Source organism: Phalacrocorax aristotelis, chromosome 3 (genome assembly GCF_949628215.1).
Source record: "Phalacrocorax aristotelis chromosome 3, bGulAri2.1, whole genome shotgun sequence".
NCBI lineage: Eukaryota > Metazoa > Chordata > Aves > Suliformes > Phalacrocoracidae > Phalacrocorax > Phalacrocorax aristotelis.
Genome location: NC_134278.1, coordinates 3,809,062 through 3,831,396, shown reverse-complemented (window position 1 = coordinate 3,831,396; position 22,335 = coordinate 3,809,062). Strand labels below are relative to the sequence as shown.

The 22,335-nt window shown below is 47.5% G+C and overlaps 1 protein-coding gene and 1 long non-coding RNA gene across 4 annotated transcripts; one reads left to right on the top strand and one right to left on the bottom strand.

Annotated features, from left to right (window-relative positions):
- Nucleotides 1-4,681: 4,681 nt before the first annotated feature.
- LOC142054245 (uncharacterized) lies at nt 4,682-13,052 on the top strand. Its single transcript, XR_012659465.1, has 2 exons — nt 4,682-4,980; nt 6,327-13,052. It is a non-coding gene; the product is annotated as an uncharacterized LOC142054245 (long non-coding RNA).
- On the bottom strand, nt 9,711-21,985 carry LOC142054244 (L-threonine 3-dehydrogenase, mitochondrial-like). 3 transcript variants are annotated; one of them, XM_075086546.1, is made up of 10 exons: nt 21,894-21,957; nt 19,864-19,975; nt 17,272-17,473; nt 16,874-16,916; nt 15,366-15,436; nt 14,466-14,615; nt 14,204-14,376; nt 13,588-13,678; nt 12,867-13,136; nt 9,711-12,639 (listed from the first exon to the last, which is right to left on the bottom strand). In XM_075086546.1, the coding sequence occupies exons 3-10, from the start codon at nt 17,453-17,455 to the stop codon at nt 12,500-12,502; spliced, it is 1,122 nt and encodes a 373-aa protein (XP_074942647.1). In that variant the 5' UTR covers nt 17,456-17,473; nt 19,864-19,975; nt 21,894-21,957; the 3' UTR covers nt 9,711-12,499. The 3 variants fall into 3 exon arrangements, with proteins under 3 accessions (XP_074942647.1, XP_074942646.1, XP_074942648.1); XM_075086545.1 differs by lacking the exon at nt 19,864-19,975 and having other exon boundaries at nt 21,894-21,985; XM_075086547.1 differs by lacking the exon at nt 21,894-21,957 and having other exon boundaries at nt 19,838-19,883.
- Nucleotides 21,986-22,335: the final 350 nt, after the last annotated feature.

Genomic DNA, 22,335 nt, shown 5'->3' with positions numbered 1-22,335 from the left:
TCTAAAGCTTTGTACATGGCTTAGGGCAGAAAATCTCCTCTCCCCAGGGCCATGGACCGTGCTGCTAACCTCTGCTGGCTGCTGGCACAGGCTCGGCAGCAGCATGGCGCTTGCTGTCCTTGAACGGTGCCTGGGGACACTTTGGGGGTTGCAAGAGCCACAGCATGACTGGGGCTCCCCAAGTCATCACCGTGCGCACGGACCTGATCAGACACCCAGGTTTAACCTCGCCAACATGTGGAAGAGATACAGGGGAAAAAGAAAGTCGAAAGCAAAATGCATCATGTTGCAGAGTAACTGCACTGGCTAGGTTATAGAGTAATGTCAGATTCACCCTGAAATGCTGATCCACAGCTGGACGGGGAAAAAGGCAGGGAAAACAGTGATAAAGTTTGCTTAAAAAAGTTATTGGGAAGGGGAGAGCTGGTTTCCCATAAACATGTGTATTGCAGTTGTGCAGAAGCATCGGTTTCCCTTAAAAAAAACAAACCAAACCCCAAATAAAATCTAGCATTTGGGAAGTTTTGCATGGTCAGCCCCTGCAGTATATCATGCACAAGGCCTTCAAAATCCAGGGTGGAGAGAGGCGAGGGTGTGGCAATGCAGACAGCTTTTTTGGCCTGGGCTCACTCTCTGAGAATGGAGAATCCCCACCACCACCCCCCTCCCACTTCCCTGAAATGGCTCCTTGAGCAACTTCTCTGGGGTCACAAAGGAAACCTGGGCCAGTTGTACCTCTGACACCAACCCTGGTGATGGAAAAGCCCTTTCCAAAGACTTCTGCTGCTCCAGCAGTGTTGCTTGCCCCACGCACCCCCCAAATCAGGGCAATAGCTGCACACCCAAGTGTCTCCCATGCCCAGAGGCTCCCAGAGCAGCACTGACCACTTCTGCCTCCCGGTCAAAGACAGTGCTAATTAATTAATGGCTTCAGGGGAGAGGACAAGTCAAGCCTTAAATTAAACTTTCCACTTCAACAGGCATCTCGGCAGGGATGGAGACCCCTGCCCTGGCCAGACAACAAATAAAGCTGCGACAGGCTCCATGTGTCTCGCAAGAGATGGAGACGCCGCTTCTTGTGGCATGGCAGGTGGCTGAGATGGAAAAGGATTTGGAACCCATCATGCAAGCAGCTCATGCCCCAAGCTCAGCAAATACCTAATCGCCGACCCTGGAAACAAAGCCATCATGAAGAAACGTTGGCCAGAGCAATGAGCAGAAACGTCTTGGCAATAACTGCAAGGTGTTGGAAGAGCATCCGGGCTTTGCGTTCCCCTAGCGGAGCTGCTGGCAACGTCGCCACCCATGAGTGGCACTCCTCTCGCTGTTTTTATCACTGCATTCAAAAGGTTTACATAGGGCTTTTCTTTCAAAAATGCAGCCTGGCCCTGAATTGAGAGGGAAATCTTCTGAGAAAATCCCTGAAATTTTTTACTTATTAAAATCCTGCATTTTGGTAAATAAAAAATAACTTTTTTAAAAAGTTATTTTAATTGCAGGTTTTAAAGTAAATATATAACACCAGAAAATTGAAGAGAGAAAAAGAAACAAGTGAACATCAACGTAATAAACATTTTTTTCCCTCCTTTGATGATAGAGTGTGCTGAGAGTGGGAAGAAATTTGGAAAAATCTTCCCAACTAAAGCTGAAGCCAGCGGTGTTGACCTCGCTTTGCACCCCCTGCAGAGGCGAGAGGGTGGAGGGCACCACCAGTGCCCCCGCTGGCATGTGCAGTGGAGCTGGGACACTGCGTGTTGTTGGTTTTTTGGGGAAGGACATCTGGCAGAGAGTTTTGTGGGGAAGGACATCTGGCGGAGAGTTTTGTGGGGAAGGACATCTGGCGGAGAGTTTTGCTCACCCCGTCCCACTGGTCACCCCAAGTCCCAGAAACCCCCATGGAAGGTCTCAAATCCTCGTGTTCTGTCTAGACAGCATTTCTAGGGAAGTCCAAAATGCCAGGGCAGGGGCCGGCAGTCAGATTTCATCTCCTTCCACCTTTCTTTGCCTTCCCCTCTGGGTTCCTCATTGCACCCCCATTTCAGCTGTGGCCGGCTCCAGGACTCCCCATTGCCCAGACTACATGGGACCTTCACACCTTCTCCACTTGGCCTCTTTAGGTGGTCCAGTGAGTATTGTATGGTTTAGTGGGAGGGACACAGGTGGGATGGAAGAAGGGTCCCACGGGGACAAGCAATGGGGGCTTCGGTTCCTGTGTTTCTGCCAAAGGAGGTGGCAGATGGATGTGCAGCAGGGTCACGTCCAAGCCCCAAAAAGGCCAAGCAAGGGCAATCCAATGGTGGTGGGTCACAGCATCCAGCAAACAGCTTAGGTGCTGTGGTTCAGGGTCCCTCCTCCTCCTCGGGTTCCCAGCCCAATGGCACCTTTTTCCTCCTGTGCCTGGTGCTTCCATGTGCATGTGGAAGTATGTGTCCTTCCCCAACACAATCCCCTTCACCGTAGCAGCTGTAGCTCTGCTGCAATCTCTAGTGAGTCAAAATCCCTCCAAACTGCCCTGGACCCTTGCACAGACACACTGGGTCAGGCCATGGTGTGTCTCCAGGGACCAAGGTCCACCCATTCCCATGCAATGTGGGTCTGTCTGGCCCTGCTCTCCCACTGGCTGAGGACCTGCAGGGGTCACTGGCAGGCATACGTGCCTGAGGACATATGAGAAACGTCCCCCCTCTCTCCTAACAGCTCAGCGTTATCTTGGGCAAACGTCCTGGCCCCTGTTGCCAGGCGGGGAGGCTGGAGGTGGAAAATCTGCTCCTGGCGCTGATCCCAGGTCATGCTGCCAACAGAGCAAATACCCCTGGGCAGCCATGAGTCATTGGCAGCTCAAACATCTGCTCTATCATCTATGGCATGTCTCGAGTGAGACCCTGCTGCTCTTGTGCAATGGATGGGGCAGTTTTTCCACCCATCAAGAAGACCGCGAGGCTGAGGGCCAGCTGGATGAAGAAATAAAGGTGTTGCTGTTTCTCTGGAAGCTCATCAGCAAGCCATCAGAGAAAGCAGCCCAGCAAACTTCCAGGTAGACCCTGTCCTCTGCCTGGTGTCATCATGAGGCTTTGCAGGTCCTCTGCAGTTACTGGAAGAGGTGATATTCATGGATATGCAAGGGCTGAAAGAGGTGGTGCCATGGCGCAAATCAAGGGCTGAACCTTAACAATTGGGCATGCATAGCAGGTGTCCACAGGGAAGTCTGGCCATGCAGTGCAGTGGAGTGATAGGGAACATGCTGAATCCCGAGGGCCTGGGATCCCAGCTGGGGTCCTGCTGCTCCTGACAACAGCCCAGCTTTTACCAGAGTCCACCTTCTACCCAGATGCTGGCTACAGACCCCTCCAGTCCCCATCAGCACACTCGAGCCATAGCAGCTCCTCCAGGGAGGCTGCTGCATGGTCTGATGGGGGAACCAGCAGATCAGCTGTCCTGAGCATGGACCAGCAGGATCTGCACCTCATCGACCCCCTCCCCTCCTGCCCTCAGCACTGGCAAAGATGGCGGTTACCCAGCTGGGGATTTTTTCTGTTGTTATATATGTCAGGTTTTGCACCACCTTCAAGTGGGGAAAAGATGGCAGGAGGAATTGGGGTTATTCCCAGGTTCCAAAGTACATTTGGCTTCAACAGGGCCAGCTGCGACCCCTGTTGGGCCCTGGCACAACTTCAAACCTGCGTCACACGCACATAACCAGGGAAAAAAAGCAGTAGATGTGAAGGGAGGAGAGATGACATTAAAAAAAGGAGCAATATGAAGAAAGGGAAATTGCTCATGTATTGTCCTTTCCACCCTTTGCATTCCTCAAAGGTAAGTGCAAGGGGGAAGATCGTGGAGGGACACGTGTGGGCGTGAGGGGGATGGGCTCAGCCAGAGGGAGGGAGCGTCTATTTGCAAAAGGAATATTTTTCATTTCATTATTAGACACGGGCATCAATCAGTTGCAAGACAAATCCATAGCAAACCAAGTTTCACTAGTGCTGGATCTCAATATACCACTTACTCCATGAAGTGGCATCCTTGGGGTGATGTTTCTGTGTAAATGAAGACACTTGGACACTCTGTGATGAGCTGCCTATAAGGCACTTTACAGAAAATGTCATTTTAGCCGTTTATGACCATTTAGGGAATGTTGGCAAGCCACGTCCGAGCAATAACAGTGTGATTCCTGTATTTACCAAAGGAATGTATGGATTTTGCTGTGGCCATGTAGTGAAAAACTGTGAGTCCACTGAATTGAAAGTGAGATAATTAAAATATAAACAATGATTATAAATACAATAATTATAAAATATTAAAACTCTGTACTTTTTAAAACTAATTACAGATTTTTAAGCTCATACAGTTCATACTAATTTTAAGAAGATTATTTTTTTCCTTCAAATTATAGGGCTAGAAAGGTAGGGACTGTTTCTAAACCTCATATGAGGGTCTCTCAGAATCCCAAGACTCCAGGAGGCAAGGCTTTAAAAAACTGCACCAAATCTCATGAATCTTGGGTTTCAGAATCAAAGAACCAGCAGCGCTGGGTAAAGGGGAAGCAGATGGTCAGAGGACGAACTCTGGACTTTGTTTCCTTTGACACGTTGCTTTCGCAACAGCTCTGCCACTGATGGGTCTTTACCCTGGCACTACGGAAGGACTGAAGAGATTAAGGACCTATTGCACCAGACAGGTAAGGAGGGATCATCCTTGCAGCAATGCTCTTTCTTGCCAAAAAATGATCGGATTGCTGGTGTCCTTGGAGCTGCACTCTGATGGCCTCTGCCAAGAACCTCCTCTGTTGAGGATTGGTCTAAAGGTCATCCCACCCATCCAGCAACATGCTGTGACCCCAGTGGAGGAGGGAAATTCATGGGGATGCGTTTATCCTGTCAGGAGCATGGTTCCAGTCCTTTCCCCTGGACAAGGAGTGAGCTGCAGAGGCTCACAGGACCAGCAACAAAGGCAGGGACATGCTGAGCAACCAGCAGCAAGGTAGGTGACACATCTGTGAGCTTAAGAGGGCCAGGGGACGTACATTTTGGTCAGGGGAAGGTATTTAAGAGGCTTCTCATGTCCCTTCCCCACCGTGGCTGGATGGCTGAGTCCCAGCACCTTGGTGGAAAGAGTAGGCTGGAGATGGCCAAGCCTGCTGGTGTGAGGCCCCAAGGAGGGACACATCCCGGCCCACACTGCTGTGCCAAATGCCCTTTCTCCTGTCTCGTGCGAGACACCCGCACGACAGACCACATCACAAACCTGAGCGGGCCCTCTCTGGCTGGCACAGTCCGGCTGTAGCCATACACTGGAGTTCTTTGCACTCCAAAAGAGGGTCACTGCATCAAAATTGCCTGCTGGGTATTGGTTCTCGCCCTGGGCTAATCCCTGACCTATTCCCAGGGATGGGGTTGGCAGGGGCAATGAGACCAGGCATCAGCTGTAACGTGGGTAAAACAGTGCTGTCCATCCCCCCCCCGCCCCAAATCCCCTTCCTGCCCCAAGGCTATTTTCCTCGCTGTTGGACCCTCAGCTGCTTTCCCCCTCAGGACAGTGGCAGATGGTGTCAATCAAAGCCATGGATTGAAGGACATCCACAAACGGTGCACAATGTGGGAGCGAACTCACGTAAAGGGTCTCATTCGCTCCTCTGGGAAAGATTGGCTGAGAAACCTGAGGTTACGTCTGTGCTAAGAAATAACCCCTCCTGCAGCTGTTTTCCATTCAGCTTTACATAAACCTTTGGAAGAGCTGTGGAGATGTAGAGACTTGACTTCAAACCATCCAGGCCTATCTGCCTCCAACCACGACTCCAAGCCCATTTTTCTTTACTCTTCCATCTGTCTGTATCCACCCCTCGTCATACACTAAGACTAAAACTCTAGGGCCAGAACCATCTTTCCAGCCTGCGTCTGCACAGTGGCGTGGGGATGGCTCTGTATTTAAAGTCTAAAGTGACCACAACAATACAAAGAAACAAGAAGACCTTCAAGCCTTGACATCTGTAAGGGGTTTCTGCTTCTCCTGGTGCTCAGATGAGGTCTGCCCAAGCAGCCTGAGAAGACATGTCAGCTAGAGAATTTAGAATTTCTGTGCTGGGGAAATGCCTCCTGGGTCAGGAAAGGAATGGAGTTTCTCACTGTCTGAAATCCTCTGAAGTGAAACACATTTGAAGATAAAAGGTTTCTCTGGAAAAATAGAACTGAACAGCCTGTTCTAGTAAAACCTATATAGGAAGTTTCTGACTTCATGCAAAAAAAAGTCATTTATAGGAAATCTGTATATTTTCCAAATGAAATGTCACTGAAACCAGCACTTTCCCTTTTTTTTTTTTTTTTTTGAAGTTGGCACTTTCAGTTCAGAAAGCATTTAGCAGTGAGCGCCTGCAGCAGCTCCTAGGAAGATCTCGGTGCGCCCTCAGAGTGGCTGGAGAATCTCACACCTTCATTGGAAGGACGAGAGATAAACGAGGTGGGACCGCGCTTTACAGGGTGCCCAGAGGGAGAGGGAACCAGAATGGAAATACTGAATGGTTTGTAGGACTTTGCTTCACAGGACATCAGAGCTCTACCTGAGGTCAGAAGAAATATCATCCTGCTTTAGATCTTTAGATCTCTTCTGCTGTGGAGACCCATCTGAGAGACGGGGGAAGGGCAGCCTGGTGTGTAGATGACACTCAGCCACTTACAGGTTTTGGCAAGAAGATTAAATCCTCTCAAAGCTGAACACTAACCTGTGCATTGCAGCGTCTCGGGAGCTTCAGTTTTCTCCTCAGGGATACTGCACAAGCACTGCAGAAAATACATCTACTGGAAGGTATTAAATGCATAGAAGCAACCCCTGGGCCAGGATGGATGCTGGTTGTACTAGACAACCATTTCAGCACTGAATTGGATCTCAGTTTTACCAGGCTGTTCACTTGAGTCCTCAGAAATGCACAGGTAGTCACTGCCAGCTGGAATGAAAACATCCTAAACGGTTCCCAATTGCAGTATCAGGTGCAGGAAACAAATTACTTTTCTGGCTGAGCAATGCCCACTCCAGATTCGTGTTCCACAACAACGCTGCTGAAGCATAAATGCCCTCTGAATCCTCTCTCCGCTGGCAAAAGCCAGCCGTGTGCGCCAACTCTCTTAGCTGCTGTACGGAGTTACTGTCATCTTTAAACACCCAGGTTTATTCCAGAAGCTGGCCCTGGCTCGAAGAGGTGGTCACCATCACAGCCACCCCCGCGTGACATAAATGAAGTGCCCAGGAAGGGCAGGAACAGGATCCTTCTTGTGACACACTACCCAGCTGGTGTGTGCGAGCCCACCCCTCCACACCCCCTGCACCCCCGTCAGCCCCAGCGTGCCACGGGCGCTCAGCTCTGCGGTGCATTTGGAATCTCATACAGTTACGGTATGAATCCAAAAATAGCCTGAAGAGCACTTGTCTGGCCCACGCTGCCCGGAGAAGGGCAAAGGTCTCTCAATGCCAGCTACTGTTCCTCTAAAATAGAAACAGCCTGCCCCAAGGGGAACAGGAAAGCCCCCAACCCTGCCCGAAACATGGGGTGGCATGAGTGGGGGTGGCAAGGCGGGCATCCCAGCCCCCGGAGCTACCCTCCTGTCCTCTGGCTGGTGATCTCCTCTCTCCACCTCCCCGGGGCTTGACTTCCCTTCCCTGGCGGCACGCAGAGCCTGCGACGAAGGGTATGTTAAAGCCTGACTGCCTCCTGAGGAGCAGAAGGGGGGGCTTCCCAAAAGCACAGAGGTTACTCACCCACAGCCCTCACGCTGTTTCGCTGAGGGAAGAAACTTCCTCCTCTTCTGCACCTCTCGCTGACGAAGCAGCCCAGAGAGGTGGGGGAGTCACCATCCCCAGGGGTATTTAAAAGATGTGCAGCCGTGGCACTTCAGGGCATGGTTTAGGAGGCCTGGGGGTGTTGAGTTGATGGTTGGACTCGATGATCCTAGAGGTCTTTTCCAGCCTTAATGGTTCTGTGATTCTATGATTATAAGCAGCCAAGAGTGGAAAGAAGCTGCATCTGTATGGGCTGAAACAAAGGAAGGAAGTTGAACACCTTAGGAACTAATCACTGCAACAGGACCCAGACGAAGGCAGGATTCGCATTTCTGTCCCAGGCTTGGGCGGTGACTTTCAGCATGACAGAAAGCCCCTTTCCCCGGGTCCTGTTTCAAATTCAGAAGCCTGGGTATTAATAGCGCATCGCCACAGAGGCACAGTTCAGTACCGACTTCAAAACCTGGGGGAGGCTGAACAAGCACGCTCCATCAGCACTCATACCTTGAGAAGGAGCAGAGCTCCTTCCTTTAAAGCTTTCTTAGCGTTTGCCTACTGACAACCATGGTGTCAGCATTGCTTCAGCTCTCTGCATTCCCTCTTACATGGGAACAGCAAAGTGAGGACAATGAAGCCAATTGCTGACTCCAAGGGTAAGCCAGCAAGGAGAAGTCAATCTGAGAATTAAAAGCAAGAAGGTTAGGAGGCTTTTGGTTTTGCTGCATGAATATGATTACAGGGTCAAATACTCCTTCCTCCAGGACGGGAGGAACCGGCCCCAGGCTGCATCAGGGCAGGTTTAGGTTGGAGATGAGGGAAAATGCCTTCCCTGCCAGAGGGGTCAGGCCCTGGCACAGGCTGCCCAGAGAGGTGGGGGAGTCACCGTCCCTGGAGGTATTTAAAAGACGTGTATAAGTGGCACTTGGGGCCATGGTTTAGGAGGCCTGGGGGTGTTGGGTTGGGGGTTGGACTTGGTGATCCTGGAGGTCTTTTCCAACCTTAATGATTCGATGATTCTTAAGTCTTTGTAGAACAGAGTGGAGGGAAAAGGAGAAAAACAGAAGAGTTGTTTTCGCAGGGCCTGAAGGGTAATGACGATCCTCTCCTCAGCTACAGCAGCTTTGGATGAAGCACCATCACCTATAGCACTTATAGAAGCCAGACTGAGGTGTGTAAACAAGAGTCAAACCAGTTAATCAAAGTGAAGTAGCTGGGAAGAGCACGGTGCTGTAACACCCTCACCTGTTCTGCAAGAAACATAATGCCTGTGTTTGTCATTAAATCGTGGTCAAGTGGAACGCTTCCTCCCCAAGAAGTTCCCATCATTAGAAAGTTGAGGTGTAGGAGGAGGGAAAGGCTTTGTTTAACCTGGAGGGAGTGATTGTTCATCGGTTAACAAGGCAGGGTGGGCCCATGGTGAATTATTAGGAGTCTGCACAACCTTCTCCCAATGACCAACATTATTGGTTTGTGCAACAGCTGGAGTCAAGACCTGCACAGACACAGAAATGAGAACCCCACACTCTTAAATTCTTGGGGTGCGTGTTTTAAAGCTCCTCCCTCAGAACACCATTGCTCTTTTCTTGCCCTTTCAAAGCTGCACAGATGTAGAGAGACAGAAAACATAACTGAAGAACAGACCAACTGGCTTCTCAACACCAGAAAGGGCTGAGAAATCCAGAAGTGACAGAGGAATACTTGAAAGCCAGCACTTGCTGGAGAGCCGCCGCCTACAAGCGCAGCCCGGACACCTGCCTCGTGGCTCACTGAAGGGTAACGGCGCTGTACGGAGCGACTGGAACCGTCAGCAGAGAGTTGAACATACAAATGGCTGAGAGTCACTGCACGGACTGGGCACCCGGGGCTGTCCGCATCTTTCAGCACTAACCAGCATCCTTCACCACTGCTCTTGCGTGCTCTAAACAAAGATGACAAAACAAGGATACATCTGCATAGGATTTTATTAAAGGAGGCATTATCCACAACTTGCAATAGTTGAAAAAATAGTCTTAACTTTTCTTTTTTTTTTTCCTGAAAAGGTAATTTAACAGCTACGATGCTCAAATGTCTCGAGAGAAGTCTCTGCCCAGAAGTCAAACTTCAAACTGGTAGCAAAAGTTAAATCAATCTGATGTGGTACAAAATGTATAATACCGAAAATACTGTAACATAGTTACAACAGAAGTTAACGGGCAAGATAGGGAAAAAATACGTGTCATTGGTCACAGGTCACAAACCAGAACTTCAAACAGGACTCAGACCCTGTAGACATCTCTAATCACGTTCCCTGACTGTCACCACCTTGTTACCTCCAAACAACTCTCTGTTGCCATATGGTTTATTTCAGATTTTGCAAAAAAGAGGAGGGGGGAAAAAAAAAAAAAAAGAAAGGAGAAACTTCTGTTCAAAAAGCCGTAGGTTTGAATTTCACCTTCGTTGCAACACCTTACGCAAAGCTTTCATGCAATGCCACAAGCAAGGACAGCGCGTTTCAGGAAAGAGAACATTCTTGCTCTTCACTCTCGACAGTGTTAGTTGCAGCCTTGAACAAGGGTGAGGGGAGCAGACCCCATCGCTCTGACTGATGTAAAGAAATGGAGTGAGACCCGTCAACACGTCTTTATTTTAGACATCTCATGGAACGGAGGCAACGAGGAGTTCCCAGGGTCTGATGTATGAAAGACTGGAACGGACGAGACACTTCAGCTCATATTAAAGCCCTTCACCTGACGGCTCAGCGCGACAGTTCACTAGGAGATAACCCTGTTTTGGCAGGGCTGAGGACAAAACCTGAGCCAGTCTTTCCTTGGAGGGTATGAACGGAGGGCCAACTTTGCTGGCCCATTGGGCCAAATATTACACTTGAACAATGTGATAGTTACAACAGCGGCCAAAGTTTAAAAACTTGTATTTTCAGAAACGTAAACAGTATAAAAAAAAAGTTTCAATAACAGGCCACAACCTTAGAGGTTTCTGAGCTTAAATACCTGGGAAGCGCGTACTTTGCCAAAGTAAGATACATACAAAGTCAAGAGATACAAGTTTAACGCTTAAAATAACTGGGTTTCACCACAGAATCTTCCATTTGAAGGTTCCTTTCATGAGAAAAACATATTCCCTGCACCATGTAGTTTCCTTTGCAAAGAGACAGAAATCTGGTCATGTCGGTTATCCACTTACTGAGGAATCACCGCAGGGTTACAGAGAGCGCGACGGACTCACAACTGCCACAGCATCGTCACAGAAAACACGGCAAACAGGTTGTAGGCAAAAAAAAAAAATAGATACTTGACTGTGTTTCCCTACACACACTATTGGAGTATACAAGACAGAAGAGGGAGAGCTTCATATAGGGAATTTCCAGTCATTCTGAAAACAAAAGATGTATATGCTTCCCAAGGCATGCCATAGCTATAGTAGCCCATGGCACAGATTCACATCCATGGAAACCAGTATTTGACCCAAAATGGCTTTCCTGTCTCTCTCTCTCTTTCCACAGTTTGTAATTCCTCAAAGTCTCCTAAGTAGCTTTCAGCTAGACAGATCTTCCTTGCATGCACCTGCTAAGGGTCCCTTGTTAATCCCAGAATCACCTCTGCATGGAAATCAATGAGCAGAACGGCCCTTAACTGTAGCTAGAAGATGGTTTCAGCTTCTGGATCCCTCTCTAAAGAATAAAAGCGTGTGACAGTTACACATAAATAGCATCTACAAATACACTTACAGTGCACGCGGAAAACATAGTGAATGTGAACAGATTTCAGAGGCTGACTTGACTCTACCGTAAGGCTCCATCATCAGCCCGCCCTTAAAACTTGCTCCAGGCAGTACGTCATCGTGCTAGCACGGCAAACAACTGGGATGACCAAAAGTAGTGCTAATTACCCATAAACCCATACCCGGGCATTACCTTCTTGAAATACGCCCCAGATTCACATATACGTAACAGCAATTCGGATTTCTGATCTACCTCCAAGGTTAAAATGAAGGCAGCGCTTTCAAAGAACAGGACAAAGATTAGCTTGTAAACCCTATTTTTTGAAAGCTTAATGAGAATTCAAGTCCTATTCCCCTTCACATTTACAAGCATTACAAGAATAATGCTACTTTGTATGCCCTATGTATAGAAAAGTGTATGTTTATACAGCACTCTCTCTCTCTCTCTATATATATATATATATGTATAGGAACGATCAACCAAAGTTTGACTTCAAACTGGAATTGCAACGACCCCTACAATTTGGAAACATGAAGTAGCTCTTCCGATGTCTCTTTTGCAAGCAAAGAACAGAAAGGATCATATTTTACTATGATCTAACATCCTCCACCAGGAAAATGGAAACCCTATCGTTAACTTTGCGAGGATATGCCTGAAACACCAGGTTTGACATATTGCCCCAGGTTGTTCGCCACAGCAGAGGCAGGCAGCCGGAACAATCGGCGAGTCATCAGCCAGGAGTAAGTCCTTGCTTTTTTTTGTTTTTCTAGCTGATTAAGTGTGAAAGTTCAAGAATTCCACCTTTGTCATTGGTGCTGTGCTTGGAAACAGTGCCAAACGTGATGTTGTTTACCTAATAGTACACTCCTGCTACAATATGTTCCTGCCCAACTCTATTGCTACTTACAAAAATAATAATAAACAACATGCTCTAAGACTCAGAAAATTATAAACTAATTTCAGCCATTTCTTCCTGGTCCTTTGTGGAAATCTGGAAATATCTTACAAAGTATTTCAGTTAGCTTGAGCAATCCTGGAGTCAGACCCAAGGAAGCTGAACATTGTAGTCACCAGCTCAGGGAGATCATAATCATGTTTCCAACCCCAATCCCTCCGGGCGTTCCTGTCATCAAAGTTCATCGGCCAGCTGTCAGCTGCAGTGAAAAGAAAAAGGAACACAGAGCATAAGGTTTAAGAAAAATTTTTTCAAACTTTAAGATGTATCCTCACTGGCCATTTGAACTATTAAAGCTGAATTTCAAACTGTTAGACTTGAACTGGAGCAATTTGCAAGTGCCTAAAAAGAAAAACTTTGTTTTGCCCTTAACGTAGAGCCACCTATTGTTTTTTCTTACCCGCTGCCAAAGAAGCTGATACTAACCTATGGCCTGCCTGACTTCATCCACATTGTAGGTCACCTGGAGCTCAGGAACATGCTTCTGCACCTCTTGCGCCAGCTCTTCAGGAGTGAAGCTCATGGCACTGATGTTGTATGTCCTCATGCTCAGTGCCTCTGCGGGGGCCTCCATGACCTCCAGAGTCGCTCTCAGACAGTCATCAATATACATCATAGGGAGACGAGTGTCCGGCTTTAGGTTGCACTGAAATTTGCCGGTCTTCATGGCATCGTGGAAAATCTGGACAGCATAATCTGTAGAGAAGAACAATGGATGCGTGTACTCATCCGCTTCAACCTGTTGTTCACTTCATGACAGTCAACAATCCTCAGGCCACCCCCAAGTCTAGCAGCAGAACTGTGGACAATTTACATTGTGAAAGTCATTCCGAACTATCCCGATGCTATTTGAGCATTTGCACATTGCACCAAGGCAGCGGAATGTAAAATATTTTTAAAGGAAATGGTCTCAGTGAGCGTAATTAACTCAAAATCTCTCAGATACTGTTTAAACGTAAAGGCTACGAAATTATGCCCTAGGCTGGAACGGACAAAAGTACTGTAACGCTGTCGAAAGAGCATCCCTACACTGATGCTCTGTACTGCCACAGATTACATTTCTACAAACACATTAAAAATGACCATATTGGCTTATGTTTTTGCTGTTCTTGCCTGCACTGCTGCGAACTACGCACAAGCCACTTACCAGTTGTTCCTCCGCCAGGCTGAGAGTCAGCAGATATAATTCCTGGATACCTCAGGCAGCGGAAGTCTAGGCCGTACCGGTAATGGTAGTACTATGGGAGGAGGAGAGAAACGGAGCTTTACACCTCAAGGCCACACGACATATTGATTTCACAGGACAAACCTGCCGCAAGATGAACCTTCGTTCTGTGACCGTCCCATGACAGGGATGAAAGAAAAAGACCTACTGAACAGCCTCCATTCCCCGCCAGGTAGCTGAGCAAAAGCCGTCGCTGTCTAGCACGCTTTTGCAAGGCTTTGTACACTGTCACTTATGCAATGCTGTTCATATTGGCCGAGGGGGCAGAGAGGCCTCGTTTGACCTCATGGACAAAAGAGCCAGGGAAAGAAGCGATATCGAAAGTCAGATGTTTGCCAGCTTCCAATTTTTGTACTTTTTCCAACAAAACTCAGAAGGTATTTGTCCTTAAGAGCTGCCTCAGACTACTATTGGGTAGTAAAGCCTGAAGGAAGGAAAAAATGGGGGGAAAAAATAACCACCACAGTGAGGAATCTTCCAAAAGCAACAAAGATCTCACAGAACTTTCATGAAATAAATAAAAATTAAAAATTCTCACTTCTCCCATGAGCTCAGCGTGAACCTTGGAGACTCCATAGATTGTCCTTGGCCTCTGAATGCAGAGATCAGGAGTTGGATCTCGAGGAGACGTGGGTCCAAAGGCTCCAATAGTGCTTGGAACAAAGAGTCTCAAATTATGCTCAGCTGCAATATCCAGAACATTGTGCAAACCTGGAACAAACAAAGGGATTTATCAGAACATACACTGCACTTTCTCAAGCCTCTGCAGAAGTCATGAACTTGAAACCCTTGTCACATACCGGTAATATTTACCGCTCTGGCCAAAGGGACGTTTGCTTCTCCAACAGCACTGAGCAAAGCGCTGTAGTGGAAGAGCCAAGTTATCCGATTATTCACCACTATCTCACGTAAATTCTTGTAGTCCAAGATATCTGCGTAGATAAAAGGACCTAGAAGAAATGGGACCAGTAGGAAACTGAATGCCAAGAATGGAGGTCAAGAAAAGTTCTAGATAACACTCAGAATTGCTGCTTCTCGACCATGTCTCTATTGAGGACTTGACTGCACAGCAGAATGCACACCTCCTAACAGCAGTGGCCAATAAATTAGTAAATACACAGGAGAAATGAAGGGAAACTGCTACCTTTACCTCAACAAAGGACTGATGAAAGAACCCCTGTTTTATCCAGTCAATGCATGAAAACAGGGAGCACCTAGCGTACACTATTCAAACACCTAAATACATCATTAAATGTTAAAGATGAAGAGAAACTTACGCAAGTTTCTAATGAAAATATAAGAATCCGGAAAACCGACTCTACATCCGTCTTATCATTAAAATTGTCTGAGCATGGAAAAACAAAGCACAAATTCCAACCTCTTCCCTCCAAAAGAATAAATGCATCTGTTTTTACAGCACGAGCACAACGGCCAAGCTCAACTTGACTCAAGTAGGTATTCGGGTCAACCAAGTGGCAAAGAAACAGTGAAAAAATGCAAAGAAAAATATTCAGAAAAGGGAATAACTAACAGAGCAAATCAATGTCATGGCAAGATTTCAAAGCAGTAAGGCATTATCCAGAAATTTTGAAGAGCGACTTGCTCAGCTTAATTCACGTATCATTTAGACTTTGGCAATTAGTCTATCAAGAGCAGAGGTAAAGACAAGATTTTCTCCATTTGCTCCCTCAGTCACTTACCACTATAGAAAACATTATCCGCAGGCTTTCTAATGTCAGACAAGATCACATTGTTCTTTCCAAAGTGTTTCCTGTATAAAAATACCCACAGAGTACAGTGAGTCCACGGTCTTCAAGATAACCTGTCAGTTGCTATGCTGCTATTTTGTTTATCGGAAGATATATCAGCAGCACAGTAATTCCCGCAATGAAATCAGCTATTGCACGTCAAAAAAAACCCACTAGTCCCTTAAATGTTAATACAGCATCTTAGAAAAATAGAAAACTACCTCAGTAGCAGTGAAAGACTGCATAAGGACAGAGAAATCTTTTAGAAAGTGAAAATACATCGAGAAGAAAGACCTTCCTCCCCTCTTCTTTCTGAAAATCGTACCCAGAGATAATCTACTCCCCTGCGGACAACAAAAAGTCACTGGGCTTGCTGTAACTGCAGCTATCTTTATACCAGCAAAGTACATACAACTGCGTAATCTCTGCCTCATGCCTTCCTAATCAGCACAAGGCTGTCGCAGTGAGCAAGTCTGACGGCATTGGAGTGCATTCCAGCCTTCCATTAGCTGGATGATTTTTTAAATATATGACAGAAATGGTAGAAAACATTCGAACTGTATCACAGCGTCGGATGCAGTGAGCGTGCTCGCTTTTGGTCATAGCCCAAATCCTCTGCAACAAAACACTGTCTATGGGCAAACGATACTCTGGAGCTGAGCAGGTGTGGATATGGACGATGACATGGACCAGGGAGAGCTCTCACAGTGCTTTACATTTTTTGAAAAGATACCACGGAAAAAAATAAGGTAACACTGTAAGTGAGGCAGGGGAAAAGAAAGAGACAGAAGAAATGTATTTTCAATTTACTCCTTTTGCTGCATCAGTTCATCTCTCACCAAATCGCAAAAAACTTCAAGGTCTTGTATCCTAATCTTTGTTTTTGTTTGCACAAATAAAGCACGTTATTCCTGAAGTTACTTAACTGAAATTCTCAGAAAGATAGAAGTCTGGAGTTGCAAAGCCCAGCAGCGGGGCAGTTAGCAAAGGACTACTTATTTTTTCAAGTAGATGTTTGTACTTTTTTCTCTCCTGTAGTACCTGCATAAAATCACAGCCTTTGTCTCTCTGTTGAGCACTCAAATCCAGCCTTATTTGGCTAGACCAAAAAAAAGAGAAAAGGAAAACTGACCACCCTCTGAGGATTCAGGCTGTGAATAATTCCATTTAACTGGAAGCAGACTGAACTCAGCAGCTAGTCTTTTAGACAAAATTATGTTATTTTGGGAATCATGACCAACGTACACACAGAAAGTACGTCAGCGAGCCTAAACCAAACACAGCAGTGAAAAAATAAAAAGACAGTAAAAATATAAAGTCATTTACAAAACTAAGAGGCAAAAAAGAATCTGCAGTTGTCACTAGCATTCTTTGAAAAACCACTTTCCAGAAAATCATTCCTTCTAGAAGTGATGGCTAAAGCTTGAATTCACTCAGCAAGTCAGAGAATCATGACATACCTCAGAAGCTTAGCAAGTCCTACTCCAAGCTGGCCAAGACCACCTAAAAGGCAATGCACAAGAGACAAAAGTCAGAGAAAAAGTGATACGAAAAAATGCGGAGTTCTATAATCACATTTATTGCTTCAGGAACAAGTGCTGTTTTTCTCAGTGGGCCAAAAAGCTTTTTCCTCAAGGGAAACCCAATGAACTGGTTTTAGTAGACTCTGGAATAAAAATAGTAGGAAAGTTCACAACGTGGGTCTCTGATCCTATCACCAACCAGAAAAGACCACCACAATTCCAGGATATCTGAGTGTTTTTATTTCCAGTATTCTGCTCACCAGGGAGGGAGGAGGGGAATGGGGGACTCAACTGCGAGGGTGGGGCAGGAGTACAGTTATGACAGGAATGCTGACCTGTAATTAGCACCCGAGGATGATCAGTGTCGGAAAAAGAAACCGAGTGAAAGCTAGCATCGGAGGCCACCTGGCGGGGTGAGACTCCGATGCATCGAACAGGCACGATGGAAATCCCACATCCACAACCAGAGCTCTGTAGCAGCTGGCTGACAGCTCTGCTCACGTTTTTGACAATTGGCATCTTCCTCCTTCAAATATGCTGTGAGAACAAGAGAAAGGATTAGTGAAAAACGACTCAACCATATTAAACATTTTACACGCTCCTTCAGAAAACTGTGAAGGGTTTCAGAGAAGTTTGATGCAATCCAAGCCGTAGCTGTTGTGCCAACCAAGAGCCACGTCTGCTAGAAGCAGCCTGTGAAGTAACATGAATATGGGTAATGTATTCACCAGAGTGAGCTTGAGAAAATACCTACAGCCCCAGCACAGAGTCCGGGAAATGAACAGTGAGAATATGGTTCAAATTTAAGCCCTTTTAAAACGGTCACTATAAACCATGACTTCAAGCACAAGACAAGTACAGAATTCAACCAGTTCAGCTGCTATGATTACACAGCTTCGCTGAAGGTACTTTTGAGAGAAAGTCCTGTAGGCTGCCGTGAATAAGCAAACCTTGTTAGTATTGCATCAGCAAGACTCAGCTAAGCCAACAGAGGCAGCAGTAAATCTCTTTAACAGAGCACTGCTTTGCTCAAACTTAATAACGCGTGATGGACAGTATCCGGGAAGCGAACAAAGGAGAAGCAGTATTTACCCAGGACTCATTACTTCACAGAAAAATAAAAACAGACAAAAAGACGTGAGTCACTCTTAATAACACACTACAAAAATATCCCTAAGTTACCCCAAGCTACGTGCAAGTTTGGTTTTCTTTCTCCCCTATTGGGAGAATAGGGAATCTTTCCTATTGGGGAAGGAAATGGAGAAGAACGCACCCTAAATAAATCACACATGCACCCACAAATGGCCTTTTCCGAGGTTCCAGTTTACTCCTTTCAAATACAATTATAAAGACGCAGTCACTTAAATTCTTCCTTACCCGCCTTCAAACAACTTTTAACTCTCTTTCCCGAAGTGACAGAATGAGTAAACTCCCATTTTACATTTAAAACTAGCTTGCTTGGGATTACCCTGTCAATTCCTTTCTCATATGTGTTCTTGTTGCACATATGAAAAAAAAGAGTCAGGGTGAAGGAAGGCCACAAGAAATGCAGATGAATTCCAGCACTACCAATTCTAGTATGCACAGAAAAGCAAACATGTAATTAACATGGGTGTTCCCTTTCACTTATGGCAAATGCACAAGGCTGAGAATTTCCAGATACTTCAGGGAGTCCTGCTATTTAAATACAGCAGGCTTGCTAAACTACCCACCACGTGCTTCATAGGGCATCTCCCCAAAAAAGTGCTTTATTAAAAATCACATTCGCATATTAAAACTGATTAAAGAGGCTTATTCCGAGATGCATCCTTCCCCCCCTAGACTTGTTTGCTCACTTGCTTATTGCCTTGAGAAACACAGTCAGTATCCTGATGAATTAGCCAAGCCTCCCCTACACCTCACAGCCCCAAACCCGTCAGAGGGATCAGTCTCCCTGATTACAGGCTTGATCTGTTAAAGCTGATCTCTCCTGTCTCAGTGCTCCAGAAGCAATCTTCTCCAGCTTTGCACAAGCCTCTTGCAATTCCTTGTTATACACCAACCCTAGATGCCTACACCTAACTCCACCTACAGAGCTAGAGCCAGCAAGCTATTCCTTGGGCACTGAGAGGGAAGAAGCCCCGTTTGCTGAGGACTCAATCCCAGAGGTAAATAACTGCTGTCTAAGAGGTTATGACACCTTTCTCCTATCTTGATTCTTTAGCATCCATTAATACAATTCAGCTTATACTGCTGCCGGGCCACAAAGATGATGAAGGGAGAGGAGCATCTCTCCTACAGGGATAGACTGAAAGAGCTGGGGCTGTTCAGCCTGGGCAACATGAAGAGGGAAAAAATGGTGTAACTAGCTATTAATTTCTAAAAGTTGCCAGCAAGTGCACAGATATATAAAGAAATTAATAGCACCCCTTAAAAACGCTTACCCAAACCAACCACGAGGTGAAGGCAGCCCCAATGCAAAGTGATTACCTTGCAAGAGCAACGTGGACAGAAAAGCCCATTCTGCTGGAACAGAACTCCCAGTTTTAAATAACTTCAAGAAGCGATTATCAGCTCTGAACATAAAAAGTATTCATTTAACTGATTTAAAAAACTTAAGTTTTTGATAGGTTTCTCCTTCCTCCTATCCGAAAGAGGAATATTTCTGTACCGTTAGGAACTGAAGTAAAAAATACATACAAATACATATTCGAACTCCCCCTACCCTATGCTACCTTCTGACTAGCTTTTTCAGTCACTGGTTTTACTCACTGACCCAAACTGACACTGAAAACTAACCCTGTTGTTTCCTAGATGAAGAAAAATGAGGAAGCTTTATCCTGAAACATGAAAGTTATTTCCCCCACCCCACTAATTTAAATTACCAACCAACGCTAATTTCAAGGATTAAGCAATACGCACTGGAATTTTTTGCCTTCTGTACTCACCTGCCCCTCAGCTGGTGATAGAGCAGAAGCAGAGCGGAGATGGCAATTTATAGGACACTGCCTCTTTTGAAAGCCAATCACAACCTGACAGAAAGTAGGAGTTGTCCCACAGCTTAAAAAAAAAGAGAAAAAAAAAAAAAAGGCACGCGTGTGACAGCAGCTGCAGCCAGGGAAACGTCTGTAACTTCGTGATAAGCAGAGGACTCCGAAGCTACGCAACCAGCTCTTTAACCAACAGACCCATACAACCTAGGGTCATCTCTGAAGGACGGGTTTTAAAACTAATCGGTTGCAGTGCAACGAATTAGTATGAAGCAAACACATGTTCAAATGTAAAGCAATAATCTCCCTTGGATAGCAGGAAATTTCGGAGTTTTGTAAGAAGATTAAAGCAGGGGGAAAGGGAGAAGGGGGGAAAAAAGAAACAGGTTCATAGAATGACTTTTAGCAAGTTAACTGCCAGCTGCTGTTCCTTTGCAAGGTTTCCAAAGTGTTATATAAGCAGCAAGCACCTGTCACTCATATAAAAGACAAAAACATGTTTATAGAAGCTAGCAGTTTCTTATATATTAGTTATTAATAGAACCTTATGGTGATAAGATAAGAAACTCATGGGTTTGGTCTGGAAAATCCCACAACAATAAGCTTCAAAGAAAATGGGGAGGGAGGAGAGAGAGGTCAAAGCCGAACCCCAAATCTCCCACAGCATTTCTGGGGGCTGCACAGCCGCTGAGACGCCACGGGACGCTCCTCCACAGAGCTGACCAGGGAAGTCCCAAACTCGCTTCTTTCACAGAAAGTTAAGATACTCTCCAGGGCACGGGGTCTCGCAGATTCCCAACCACCAGTACTTTCAAAACAGCCAATATCCTCGGATATACGGTCCACAGCAAGGCACTAAACTCCCAGTTACCGTTCTCAACTCACGCTCGTCTCCAAAGCACTCGTATTTTCTGCCTCAGACCTGAGGAAGGGTTTTGTGCACTGGAAAGCTCCTCTCCTTTTTCCAGCTGTATGAAGAAGTGCTCAAATGGAAAGATACCGCCCACCTTGGGCATCCTGACAATGAAGCGGACACCACCTTGCCTGTCCCACGGGAAAGCCTCGCTCCCTGGTGCCCAAGTGCCACCGACTGGGAAGTCTATCGCGTTTGGGAGCGCTCAAGCTACAACTACAAGATAACTCTCAGCTCAACCAACACTTAACGCAGCCCGGATAGACGGAAAGACCAAAGCCATCACACGTCCCCTGTTGGCGCTTCCTCTGGTTCATAGGGCCGCGAACTGGGGTACGGAGACCCCGCGTTGTCCTTCCCTGCATCCCCCGGCAGGGTGGATGCGCCAGGGCAGGGCCGAGGGGCGGCCGGGCTTGCGCTGTTCCCTCTGGCAGGCAGCTGTTGGCTGACCTCAGTTAAAATAACCTTGACACAACATTCACAGACCTCGGCGGCTGGCTTTTTCCGAGGTGACGCACGACGGCGGGATGACGCCGTACCCCCGGCAAACCTCGCCAAGAAACGACGTCAGCCTGACACGCTGAGGGAGCAGCTGGAAATCTGACCTCAGCGACCGGTAATAATAAAAAAAAGAAGTTAGATTATACCCGCTACTGAGTGGCGCGATGCTCTTGGAGCGGAGAGGGAAAGATGTGCTTCGCAGCGGGCCTCCAGGGATGAGGGGAAGAGGCCGGTGCGAGTTACGGGTGCGAGGAGCGCCCGTCACCCCGCGCCGGGTCTCTGGTGAGATGCAGAAGGGCCAGGAAAGGGCGTGAGGGCCGCAGCGCCGCTGCCGCCGCCGGCCCCAGCCCCAGCCCGGGATGACCGGCGGGGTGGCGGGGGGATGCCGGGCCCGGGGCCCGCCCGCCCCCCGCCGGCGGTGAAGCGATGCAGGGCGGGAAGCGGCGCCCGCCGCCGCCCCTCAGGCGATCGGCCGTGCCGGAGCAGCGCCCTCCCGCCCCGCGCCCGCCCCTCATTCATTCGGTCACGGGCCGCGGAGCGGGGCGGCCCCGCGGCCCCCCGGCCCCACGCTCACCCGCGGGCCCCGCCGAGCTCCCGCCGCCGCCTCTCCTCGCCGCCGTACCCCCAGAAACCCCGGGTCGGCGGGGGAGGCGGGGCTGAACCCAGACGTCACCGCCTCCCGAGGAGGAGATCGGCGAATGGGAGGCGGGGGGGTGATATGACGTCAGAGCGACGCCACGTAGGCGTGATGTCATGCACCGGAGCATTGCTTCTGGTGAGGGGTGGCCATCCCGCAGGCCTGGGCTCAGCGGGGCGCTGCGGGCGGAGGCTCCCCGGCCTCGGTGGCACCGAGGGGATGCTGGGGAAGCTCAAACGCAAGAGGTGCCCCAAGACATGAGGTCAGCGTCAGCAGCCGAGCTATGGTATGACAACATGGCACTGGTTGAGGTCAGGTTTGCAAAGAGAAGCTCAGGACGTGCACCAGTCTGGAGGGTCTGAGGTGAGGGGAGCTGTCG